General features: G+C 44.3%; 1 protein-coding gene across 1 annotated transcript; it reads right to left on the reverse strand.

Annotated features, from left to right (window-relative positions):
- Nucleotides 1-4,882: 4,882 nt before the first annotated feature.
- Nucleotides 4,883-8,717, reverse strand: LOC140819118 (uncharacterized). The gene is made up of 6 exons (XM_073179129.1): nucleotides 8,669-8,717; nucleotides 7,487-8,262; nucleotides 7,105-7,186; nucleotides 6,754-6,957; nucleotides 6,039-6,366; nucleotides 4,883-5,411 (listed from the first exon to the last, which is right to left on the reverse strand). Exons 1-6 carry the CDS (start codon nucleotides 8,715-8,717, stop codon nucleotides 4,883-4,885), a joined length of 1,968 nt encoding a protein of 655 aa, XP_073035230.1.
- Between the last annotated feature and the right edge of the window lie 4,444 nt (nucleotides 8,718-13,161).

Genomic DNA, 13,161 nt, shown 5'->3' on the forward strand with positions numbered 1-13,161 from the left:
ATCCCCAAACAACGCATCTAGATGAGCTTTGGACACCCCCGAATTCGAACTATCTCCTACCTCCCTCTCCATTTAATTTCAAAGTTGTACCTGCAAGAAAAGGTTAGTAGAAATAAAATAATCCTCACCCAAATGCTCACGATCACTCCAAAGAAATTCACTCGTCTTTTACCTCTTTATTTGTATGCTCACAACAAATACTCACCGTTCACTCCAAAGAAAAGTCACTCTCACTCAAGTGTATCACTCGAATTTTGAAAGCTCTCTTGGAAGTGCTCAAGCTCTGTATTGTGGGTATATCAAACAATCAAAGTTCAAACTTGTGAACAAATGCGACCGACTCACTTGGACTGTGTAGACAAAAAATTCGAATATAGAAATTTTTTTTTTTTTGACTGTGTGAGACAATTGAATATGACTCTATGAAGACAATAGAACAATATATCAAAAAGAAATAATGGTGAATTTTCGGAATTTTTGTACTCTTTTTTTTTTTTTTTTTTTTTCTCTTTGAATTCCGAAAATTCAAAATAAAAAAAAGACTCAAAATTTCGTGTATCACAGATTCACGAAAAAAATACGAAGAACGATAGAACAAAACAGATCTGAAAATATTCGAAGAAATAATACAGATCTGCAATTTAAGAACAAGATAATTTACTTGAATTCAATAAACCTAAAGCTCTGATACCAAATGATATGAATCTTGACACGAATAAATAGCAAACACGATTAAAAATAAATCGCACCCTCTATTCAATTACGATATTAAGATTCGTGTGTTTTTCCCGATCTTTTGAATCAAGTAATATGTGATATTCACCTCTAAACTAGCAAGAGTTTAGCAACAAATAAACACGAAGATAAACAATCGAAAACTATACGAACCTTCGAAGAACTTTGCCTACGACAATCCGCACAAGCAACGATCGACAAACGCCACAAAGTTAAAAACTTTGATAAGTTTGATTTGATTTGACAAAGCTTGGCTTTGAAAAGTTGAGAGAAAATTCTCAAAAGTTTGATAAACTCAAAATATTATGTGTATTGTCTCAAAAATTCGTCCAACATAGTCAATATATCAAAAGATACCATGCAATCTAGTGTCCCAAAATAATAAAACTCTAGAAAAGGAAACAAATCCGCGCAGAAAACGCTAGGCACGGACCCCGTGCAGACCTCCGTGTCTGGGTCCGTGTACATACTGTACTAATCTTCAATCTGGATCAAAGGACACGGACCCCGTGCTCACCTCCGTGTACGGGTCCGTGTAGGCACTGTATTCGCCAACTTCAAAGGGCAAGGACCCCGTGCCTGGGTCCGTCTCCAGGTCCGTGTAGGCACTGGATTTGCTCATCCCAGCTTGGAAAGGACACGGACCCCGTGTGCAGGTCCGTGTACACGTCCGTGTGGCCTCGGGTTTCTCCAGCAATGCTTGAATGACATTCCGTTGGCCTCCAAACGTACTCCCATGCATCACGACCTCTTCCGGCTTGCTCATGACTCCTTGTAGCGCCTCCTTGAATCTCTTTAGTCGACCCCTCGTGATTGGTCCCTCCGGCAACTGCAAAGGATCCCATGCTTTCCTTGGGACGTCCACGTTCGAATCAGACCCCGTGCAGACCTCCGTGTCTGGGTCCGTGTACATACTGTACTAATCTTCAATCTGGATCAAAGGACACGGACCCCGTGCTCACCTCCGTGTACGGGTCCGTGTAGGCACTGTATTCGCCAACTTCAAAGGGCACGGACCCCGTGCCTGGGTCCGTCTCCAGGTCCGTGTAGGCACTGGATTTGCTCATCCCAGCTTGGAAAGGACACGGACCCCATGTGCAGGTCCGTGTACGCGTCCGTGTGGCCTCGGGTTTCTCCAACAATGCTTGAATGACATTCTGTTGGCCTCCAAACGTACTCCCATGTCTCACGACCTCTTCCGGCTTGCTCATGACTCCTTGTAGCGCCTCCTTGAATCTCTTTAGTCGACCCCTCGTGATTGGTCCCTCCGGCAACTGCAAAGGATCCCATGCTTTTCTTGGAACGTCCACGTTCGCATCATCCTCCCCTTCTTGAGAAGGATTTGTCCTCAAATCTTGCTCGTCACCTACATCAAACAACGACAAGTCACTAACATTAAAAGTAGAGCTAACATTATACTCACCCGGCAAGTCGAGTTTGTAGGCATTGTCATTGATCCTCTCAAGGACTTGGAACGGCCCATCGCCCTTAGGTAATAGCTTTGAGCGTCGCTTCTCCGGAAACCTCTCCTTCCTCAAGTGTAGCCACACCCAATCACCCTTGTAACGTCTGCTCGTTTTAAAATGCGGAACTATTTTTTTTTTTTTTGAGCTATCATTTTAAAAATAACATTTAAAAGGATCATATTTATTTAGCAATGAAAATATCGCAATTAGACATAACAAATATCAATGTAAATGTAAATTAGTAAAAATCATGAAAATCCTCAACGTAAATAAAATGTTTAACTCCTCTCCCAAAAACCATCACTCAAAATGCGGAAAACGTGCGGTCCTCGGGTTATGTCACCGCACCAGGACTGCCTACTCAGAGTTCAGCACCTCCTGTCTCCTGCTCAACATGCTCACCTGCATCACACACGCCTAGTGAGTCTATAGACTCAACACGCCTGTACCAGTAGTAACGAATACATATACGTAGCACACAGCAGTGAAAAATAACATAATGAACATACATTTCATGACAGCAGTAAAATCGTATACATAAACGTGTCCTGTCAAAGCATGGTAAAAATCAAAGCATGTATAATCGTATCAGCATATGCGTGTTAAATTTCTTAATTTGAATTCCGTTCATTAGCTGTGACTTTCGTATCATCGTGTCATCATGTCAGTCGATGGATCCATCTACGTGTAACCGCGGTACCCGGCGGCGAGGGACATCAGCGACGGCATTACCCGCCCACCGAGCCCGGGCCTTACATGTCATCGTGTCATCGTGTTAGTCACAACTAAATCACTTCCTTCAAAACGTGTCATCATGTTCATCACTTAATAAAAAGAACGCGTATACATAATTTTTCCTTTAAACCAAGCATGCAACAAAATTATCATAATAGCGTAAAAATCATAAACATGATGCATAAACATTTAAAATATCATGATTTGTGCTCAGGGCGCTGCCAGGACCAAATTCTCACCCCGGACGCAAAATGACCATTTTGCCCCTGGAAACCCAAAAATTATCGTTTCACCCCTGAACCTCTAAAATTGACCCGAAACTTACCAAACTCCTTAAAATGCCCCAAAACATTTTTAAAAGCGTTCTTAGACGTAAACTTGAGCCCGTTTAAAAAAAACTTAAATGATTCGTTTTAAAACTTGGACCGGAGTCCCGGTTCTAACCCGAATCGACTCGAAACCAAACCAAATTTTTCTCAACTTCTTGTCATAACTTAAAACACTTAAAAGGTCCTAAATCAATGTCATTAGGCTACTAATCCATGGCTGCAAATTTCCAGAACCTGATAAGAATTCTCGGTCCTATCCCATTACCCCACCTCATGTGCATTTGTCTCCCAACATCTCGCCCAAAGCCAAATCGATTCCCCAGCCATGAACCACCCTGCTAAAGACCTCGACCAGACCCTCACGCACCTAACGAAACCAAGCCACTGACCCCATGCACGCCCCTAACCTCAAGTAATTGAGAAAAACTCCCCAAGCTTCTACCGAGACTACCCTCTCCAATATGGTTCGGTTGCTTGGTCCTTTTCCCCCAGCGTCGTTCGAGTCATCCCAGCCCCCACTTCAGACCCCTCAGGGTCTAGCCCAGGGCTGGAGAAGATCCTCACGCTGCTGGTGTTAGAGAATTCAAGGGCCGAACCACACTCACCAAGTCCCGAACTGCACAGCCCTCACGCTTTCGAGCCAACTCGATCAGATTCACACTCTCGCACCTACAGATCTCACTCTCGATCTGTCCTTGCCCTTGACAAACCCACACAGCAGCCCCTTGCACAAAAATTCAGAAAAACGTGAGTGGTAATGAAGGAAATGCAACATGCAAACCAAAACCGAAAAACTTTCATGTTCTTTGTGGGATCGGGAGTTTGCTACAATAAATCACACAACAGCATGTATATGGCGTATGCGATGCATAAAAGATAGTACAAAGCGTGCCTTGATGCAATAAACGCAAGAAACTCGAAGCGGGGAACGTCGGGGAAACTTTGATGCAAGAATGAGCTATGGCCGAGAGGTTGCTGCTGATTTTCTTGAGGAAACCGAAGCAAAATGAGAGAGGAGGGGTGGTGTCGGCTGATAGGAGGATTAGGTTTAGGTTAAATGAGGTTTAGGCGATAATTATATAATAAATTAATAGATAATGGGCCCTAATTTAATAATTAAAAGTTTAAAAATATAATTAAGCCCAATAAGCTTAAAAATTGGCCCATTAAATCTAAACGAAATCCCGAAAAATATTTCGTGTTGGAAAGATTTTGAAAATATTAACCGAACCATTAAAAAGTCCCCCGATTCGATAAAATTTACGTACCGTAAAAATTAAAATCCTGCGGGTAAAAATACCCAAAAATTCCCATTTTTGGAAAATACCCTTAAAAATGCTTTAACTTAATTTATAAAAATAATTCATGTAATAAAATAATTTTCCTGAGAAATTCCCGGACTCCGTTCCTCGTTCGAGCGCGAAATGCATCTAGAAACCCTAATCATGAACTTTAAAAAAATTTCATGAATTAAATCATATCATACGTGAATTGTGCATAAAATAATTAAGAACATTTAAAAAATAAAAATCCTAGATTGCATGCACTTAGGTTACGCTAATTAAATTCCTGGACCTTACAACTCTCCCCCCCTTAAACAAAATTTCGTCCTCGAAATTAGAACGTACCGAATAACTCCGGATAGCGACTCCTTATCTCGGTCTCTGTCTCCCACGTGGCCTCCTCCTCGGAGTGATTCAACCACTTGACTTTGACCATCTGGATCACCTTATTTCGGAGCCTCTTTTCCTGTCTGTCTAGAATCTGCGTAGGTCTCTCCTCAAATGATAAGTGCGGTGTCAGCTGAAGTGGCTCATAGTTAAGCACATGTGAAGGATTCGACATGTACTTTCGCAGCATGGAGACGTGGAACACGTTATGAACTCCCGACAGACTCGGCGGTAACGCAACTCTGTATGCGAGTGTCCCAACTCTCTCTAGGATCTCGAATGGTCCGATGAATCTAGGGCTGAGCTTGCCCTTCTTCCCGAACCTCATCACTCCCTTCATCGGTGCTACTTTCACGAAAACATGATCCCCTACTGCGAACTCTAGATCTCGTCGTCTCTGATCAGCATAACTCTTCTGACGGCTCTGTGCAGTCCTCATTCTGTCTCTAATCTTGGCCACTAGATCTGCTGTCTGTCTGACAATATCCGGACCCAACTCTGCTCGCTCCCCTACCTCATCCCAATATACTGGCGACCTACACTTCCTCCCGTACAGTGCCTCGTATGGAGCCATACCTATCGATGCCTGATAACTGTTGTTGTACTTAAACTCCACAAGAGGTAACTTCGGCTCCCAGCTGCCCTGGAAGTCAATCATGCAAGCTCGGAGTAGATCCTCAAGAATCTGTATCACCCTTTCTGACTGACCGTCTGTCTGAGGATGAAATGCGGTACTGAACAGTAGCTTCGTCCCCAAAGCCTGGTGAAGACTCTTCCAGAATACAGACGTAAACCTCGGATCCCTGTCTGACACGATAGACACCGGGATCCCATGCAGCCTAACTATCTCTCTGATGTACAGCTCTGCGTACTGAGTCATGGTGAATGTCTTCTTGATCGGTAAGAAATGAGCAGACTTGGTGAGCCGATCAACAATCACCCAGATGGCATTGTATCCTCCAGTAGTCCTCGGAAGGCCGGTCACGAAATCCGTAGCAATATTCTCCCATTTCCACTCGGGAATAGGGAGTGGTCTCAGCTTCCCTGCAGGTCTCTGATGCTCTGCCTTGACCTGCTGACATGTCAAACACTCGGAGACAAACCGCAGGATATCCCTCTTCATTCCCGGCCACCAGTACAGTGACTGCAGATCCTTATACATCTCCGTACTCCCTGGATGGATGGAATACGGAGTGCTGTGGGCCTCACTCAGGATATCTGCTCGAAGAGAATCACTATCAGGAACCCATAGGCGGTCCCTATATCTGACTATGCCATCCACAACTGCGTATAGTCTCTGGCCTTTAGTCTCGTCTATCTGTCTCCACTTTTGTAGCTGCTCATCAGAAGTCTGCCCTGCTCGGATTCTGTCCCTCAGAGTCGGCTGTACTGTCAGAGTAGCAAGATTCGGGGCCTCGCCCCTGGCATAAACTGCAAGCTCAAACCTCTGAATCTCAGCCTGTAGCGGTCTCTGCACTGACAGATGGGCAATCACTGCGTGCTTCCTGCTCAGTGCGTCTGCGACCACATTAGCCTTACCCGGATGGTAGCTAATATCACAATCATAATCCTTAACCAGCTCAAGCCACCTCCTCTGTCGCATATTCAGTTCCTTCTGAGTGAAGAAGTACTTCAGGCTTTTATGATCTGTGAAAATCCTGCACTTCTCCCCATACAGATAGTGTCTCCAGATCTTCAGGGCAAATACCACTGCTGCTAGCTCGAGGTCATGAGTCGGATAATTCTTCTCATGAACCTTCAGCTGTCTGGACGCATAGGCTATCACTCTGTCCTGCTGCATCAGAACTGCGCCCAAACCAAGCTTCGATGCATCTGTATATACTACAAACTCTCCCTGCCCTGATGGCATAGCTAATACTGGTGCGGTGGTCAAGGCCTGCTTCAGTCTATCAAAGCTCTCCTGACACTCTGGTCCCCAAACAAACTTGGCGTTCTTCTTCGTCAAAGCGGTCATAGGCACCGCAATAGAAGAGAAGCCCTTGATGAACTTCCTGTAATAACCTGCCAATCCCAAGAAACTGCGGATCTCTGTTACGCTCTTCGGAACTGGCCAATCTCTGACTGCCTCTACTTTGCTGGGGTCGACCTCTATGCCATCCTGAGATACAATGTGGCCCAAAAATGCCACTCTGCCGAGCCAGAACTCACACTTGCTGAACTTGGCATACAGTCGTCTATCCTGTAGAGTCTGCAATATTGTCCTCAGATGATGACTGTGCTCCTCCCTGCTCTTCGAATAGATCAGGATGTCATCAATGAACACTATGACAAACTAATCCAAGAATGGCTGGAATACGCGATTCATGAGATCCATGAAGATCGCCGGCGCGTTCGTCAAACCGAAGGGCATCACCAAGAACTCATAGTGCCCATAACGCGTCCGGAAAGCCGTCTTATGCACATCTGACTCTCTCACCTTCAGCTGGTGGTATCCGGATCGAAGGTCTATCTTGGAGAACACTGAGGCTCCCTGAAGCTGATCAAATAAGTCTTCGATCCTAGGTAATGGATATTTATTCTTCACTGTAACCCTGTTCAGCTCTCGGTAGTCAATGCACAGACGCATGCTGCCATCCTTCTTCTTAACAAATAGCACTGGTGCGCCCCAAGGGGAAAAACTAGGGCGAACGAAACCCTTGTCCAGCAGATCCTGAATCTGATCCTTGAGCTCTTTCATCTCTGCAGGCGCCAATCGGTAGGGTGCCTTATATATCGGCATTGTCCCTGCCATGAGCTCAATAGAGAATTCCACCTCTCGGTCTGGTGGAATGCCTGAAACATCGTCAGGTAACACGCTTGAGAACTCGCTGACCACATCTACATCCTCCAGCCTCTGACTGACTGGCTCCGACACTGATACTATGCTGGCTAAGAATGCCTGGCATCCTCTCTTAATAATCTTCCTCGCACACATGCAGGAAATGACGTGCGGGAACTGCTGATGTCTAGCTGCCTCAAATACAAACGGCTTCCCACTAGGAGGTCTAACAGACACCGACCTCTGGCGGAAATCTATGACTGCTCCATGAGAAGAGAGCCAGTCCATGCCTAGTATGATGTCAAACTCTGGCAGCGGTAGTACTATAAGATCTGCCCGTACTGCTTTCTGCTGTAACCTGAGCTCTAATCCTCGCACAATTCGGGATGTGAACATCTGATCCCCGGATGGAATCGATACCCTGAATCCTGAATCCATCGCTACTGTCATGATCCCTAGTCGCTTCACGAAAGATTCAGATATAAACGAATGCGTAGCCCCTGAGTCTAGCAATGCATTCGTGGCTACACCTGCAATATATATCCTCCCTGCGACAAATCATACCATCACATCTAATATTGTTGAACAATAAGGATTCCTTATCGGCAGTAATCCCAAAATTCCCTAAAATTCGAAATTCACCCTCAGAAAAATCAAAAATTGCAAATTAACCCCCCTAAAGTTCGAAGATTGTACCATGCCCCTTCAAATTTTCGAAAACTGCAACAAAACCCTAATCTCCTATTCGAATTTAACCCCAAAATCAAAGAAATCTCGAAAATTAACGTCAAATTACTCCTCAAAATTGCATGAATTCGAAAATGATCTCAAACTAGGTAGAACATGCATCCTAATTCTTTCTATGTTAACGGTCCCAATAGTCAAATCACATAATGATCGAACAATTACAGGCAATCAAAATTATAACCAATTAGACTTAATCGTAAAAGTTACCAGTGATCAGCGTAGAGTCGGGCTCCGCCTCAGCCTCCTCAGTGTGCATCACATATGCTCTGCCGGTGGTGGGACCCTTGTTCCGAGGGCAATCTGCAGCTTTATGCCCCTCTTGTTTGCATATGAAGCACCTGTAGGTGCCTCGCATGCATTTGCCGTAATGATATTTGCCGCACTGTGGGCATGGTGGTCCCCCCTCCTGTCTAGAACCCCTGGTGCATGGGTTGGTCTCTGCTGTCCTGGCACCCCCTGCTGTCCCTGGGGCTTCTGCTGCCCCTGGTGTCTAGATGGCCCTGAAAACTGCTTCTTATGTGGCTGTGCACTGGACTGAATCTGATGCCGCTTCCGCTGCATCTCCAAATCTATGTCCCGCAATGCTTGCTCTGCCTGAAAAGCGCAAGCAGTGGCCTCATCGTAACTCGCCGGCCTCATCAGCATGACGTCACGGCGGAGTGTGGGTCTCAGTCCATCCAGGAAATGCCTCAGCTTCTGGGCGGCATCCCCTGCAATCATGGGCACAAAGTGGCAGCCCCTGTCGAACTTGCGGATAAACTCCGCCACTGATAAATCTGTCTGCCTGAGGCTCATGAACTCTCTCGTCAGGCGGCCCCTGACGTCAGCTGGGAAATACTTCCCGAAAAACATCTCCCTGAATCGGTCCCATGTGAGAGTAGCCACATCTACTGCATGAGCGGCTCCCTCCCACCACAGGGACGCATCATCCCTCAGCATATAGATGGCGCACCTGGCCCGGTCGCCATCCCTCACCCCCAGGTAATCAAAATGCAACTCTAACGACCTGATCCAGCCCTCTGCAACAAACGGATCAGTAGTACCCCCGAACTCCTTCGGGTTGAGCCTACGGAACTGCTCAAAGATGTCAGTCTGCTGTCTAGGAGCCTGTTGCACCTGCTCCAAAAGTCTGGCCATACCCTCTAAGACTCGGGTAGCTGGGTCCCCTGGCGGTGGTGGTGGAGGACCCCTGCCACCCTCTGGAATATCGTCCACTCTGACCATCCTAGGCTCACGTCTGGGAGGCATATCTGAATACAGTCCAATCAACACGTAACCCATCATGCAATTAATCTAGTTTTGAAATTAAAGAACTTTAAATCGTAAAACAGTTAAACATAAGCAGTAACTCATCATAATGCATAAATCATGAAATCATGCAGGTGATAACAATAAATCCTTTTAAAACAGTAAAATCGTAAAGCTTACAGACTTGAGGCTTTGAAGACTGAGCGGCAGAAGCTGGCGGTGGCATAACCCTATACAGGACCCTTGCTCTGATACCAACTGTAACGTCTGCTCGTTTTAAAATGCGGAACTATTTTTTTTTTTTTTGAGCTATCATTTTAAAAATAACATTTAAAAGGATCATATTTATTTAGCAATGAAAATATCGCAATTAGACATAACAAATATCAATGTAAATGTAAATTAGTAAAAATCATGAAAATCCTCAACGTAAATAAAATGTTTAACTCCTCTCCCAAAAACCATCACTCAAAATGCGGAAAACGTGCGGTCCTCGGGTTATGTCACCGCACCAGGACTGCCTACTCAGAGTTCAGCACCTCCTGTCTCCTGCTCAACATGCTCACCTGCATCACACACGCCTAGTGAGTCTATAGACTCAACACGCCTGTACCAGTAGTAACGAATACATATACGTAGCACACAGCAGTGAAAAATAACATAATGAACATACATTTCATGACAGCAGTAAAATCGTATACATAAACGTGTCCTGTCAAAGCATGGTAAAAATCAAAGCATGTATAATCGTATCAGCATATGCGTGTTAAATTTCTTAATTTGAATTCCGTTCATTAGCTGTGACTTTCGTATCATCGTGTCATCATGTCAGTCGATGGATCCATCTACGTGTAACCGCGGTACCCGGCGGCGAGGGACATCAGCGACGGCATTACCCGCCCACCGAGCCCGGGCCTTACATGTCATCGTGTCATCGTGTTAGTCACAACTAAATCACTTCCTTCAAAACGTGTCATCATGTTCATCACTTAATAAAAAGAACGCGTATACATAATTTTTCCTTTAAACCAAGCATGCAACAAAATTATCATAATAGCGTAAAAATCATAAACATGATGCATAAACATTTAAAATATCATGATTTGTGCTCAGGGCGCTGCCAGGACCAAATTCTCACCCCGGACGCAAAATGACCATTTTGCCCCTGGAAACCCAAAAATTATTGTTTCACCCCTGAACCTCTAAAATTGACCCGAAACTTACCAAACTCCTTAAAATGCCCCAAAACATTTTTAAAAGTGTTCTTAGACGTAAACTTGAGCCCGTTTAAAAAAAACTTAAATGATTCGTTTTAAAACTTGGACCGGAGTCCCGGTTCTAACCCGAATCGACTCGAAACCAAACCAAATTTTTCTCAACTTCTTGTCATAACTTAAAACACTTAAAAGGTCCTAAATCAATGTCATTAGGCTACTAATCCATGGCTGCAAATTTCCAGAACCTGATAAGAATTCTCGGTCCTATCCCATTACCCCACCTCATGTGCATTTGTCTCCCAACATCTCGCCCAAAGCCAAATCGATTCCCCAGCCATGAACCACCCTGCTAAAGACCTCGACCAGACCCTCACGCACCTAACGAAACCAAGCCACTGACCCCATGCACGCCCCTAACCTCAAGTAATTGAGAAAAACTCCCCAAGCTTCTACCGAGACTACCCTCTCCAATATGGTTCGGTTGCTTGGTCCTTTTCCCCCAGCGTCGTTCGAGTCATCCCAGCCCCCACTTCAGACCCCTCAGGGTCTAGCCCAGGGCTGGAGAAGATCCTCACGCTGCTGGTGTTAGAGAATTCAAGGGCCGAACCACACTCACCAAGTCCCGAACTGCACAGCCCTCACGCTTTCGAGCCAACTCGATCAGATTCACACTCTCGCACCTACAGATCTCACTCTCGATCTGTCCTTGCCCTTGACAAACCCACACAGCAGCCCCTTGCACAAAAATTCAGAAAAACGTGAGTGGTAATGAAGGAAATGCAACATGCAAACCAAAACCGAAAAACTTTCATGTTCTTTGTGGGATCGGGAGTTTGCTACAATAAATCACACAACAGCATGTATATGGCGTATGCGATGCATAAAAGATAGTACAAAGCGTGCCTTGATGCAATAAACGCAAGAAACTCGAAGCGGGGAACGCCGGGGAAACTTTGATGCAAGAATGAGCTATGGCCGAGAGGTTGCTGCTGATTTTCTTGAGGAAACCGAAGCAAAATGAGAGAGGAGGGGTGGTGTCGGCTGATAGGAGGAATAGGTTTAGGTTAAATGAGGTTTAGGCGATAATTATATAATAAATTAATAGATAATGGGCCCTAATTTAATAACTAAAAGTTTAAAAATATAATTAAGCCCAATAAGCTTAAAAATTGGCCCATTAAATCTAAACGAAATCCCGAAAAATATTTCGTGTTGGAAAGATTTTGAAAATATTAACCGAACCATTAAAAAGTCCCCCGATTCGATAAAATTTACGTACCCTTAAAAATGCTTTAACTTAATTTATAAAAATAATTCATGTAATAAAATAATTTTCCTGAGAAATCCCCGGACTCCGTTCCTCGTTCGAGCGCGAAATGCATCTAGAAACCCTAATCATGAACTTTAAAAAAATTTCATGAATTAAATCATATCATACGTGAATTGTGCATAAAATAATTAAGCACATTTAAAAAATAAAAATCCTAGTTTGCATGCACTTAGGTTACGCTAATTAAATTCCTGGACCTTACAACCCTTCTCGAATACCACCTTCTTTTTCCCCTTGTTAGCTTGCTTGGCATATTGCTCATTCTTCTTCTCAATGTTGGCTTTGGCCTTTTCATGCAACCCCCTAACAAATTCAGCCTTCTTTTTGCCATCCATGTTTAACCTTTCACTCACAGGTAAAGACATCAAATCCAACGGAGTCAAAGGATTAAAACCGTATACAATTTCAAATGGTGAATAGTTAGTAGTAGAATGCACACAACGATTATAAGCAAACTCAACAAATGGCAAGCAATTCTCCCAATTCTTTAAGTTCTTCTTGAGAATAGCACGTAATAAAGTTCCTAACGTCCTATTAACTACCTCAGTTTGACCATCAGTCTGAGGATGACAGGTCGTAGAAAACAGTAATTTAGTGCCAAGTTTAGCCCACAGTGTTTTCCAGAAATAACTTAGGAATTTAACATCACGGTCCGACACAATGGTCCTAGGCATGCCATGTAGCCTAACAACTTCTCTAAAGAATAGGTCCGCAATGTTAGATGCATCATCAGTCTTGTGACAAGCAATGAAGTGTGCCATTTTTGAAAACCTATCCACAACAACAAATATAGAGTCCCTCCCCTTCTTTGTCCTAGGTAATCCCAAAACAAAGTCCATAGAGATATCAACCCAAGGTTCACTAGGGACGGGAAGTGGTGTATATAATCCATGTGGTAGTGTCCT

Source organism: Primulina eburnea, chromosome 18 (genome assembly GCF_022965805.1).
Source record: "Primulina eburnea isolate SZY01 chromosome 18, ASM2296580v1, whole genome shotgun sequence".
Lineage (NCBI taxonomy): Eukaryota > Viridiplantae > Streptophyta > Magnoliopsida > Lamiales > Gesneriaceae > Primulina > Primulina eburnea.

Excerpts from the sequence above, each read along its gene's own strand:
- LOC140819118 (XM_073179129.1), bottom strand. The coding sequence starts at position 8,717 with ATGCACACTGAGGAGGCTGAGGCGGAGCCCGACTCTACGCTGATCACT. Across the intron at positions 7,187-7,486 it reads ACTACCGAGAGCTGAACAGG|AGCAGGGAGGAGCACAGTCA; the intron begins GTTACAGTGAAG and ends ATCTATTCGAAG. Across the intron at positions 5,412-6,038 it reads ATGAAGAGGGATATCCTGCG|ACAGACAGCAGATCTAGTGG; the intron begins GTTTGTCTCCGA and ends GGATATTGTCAG.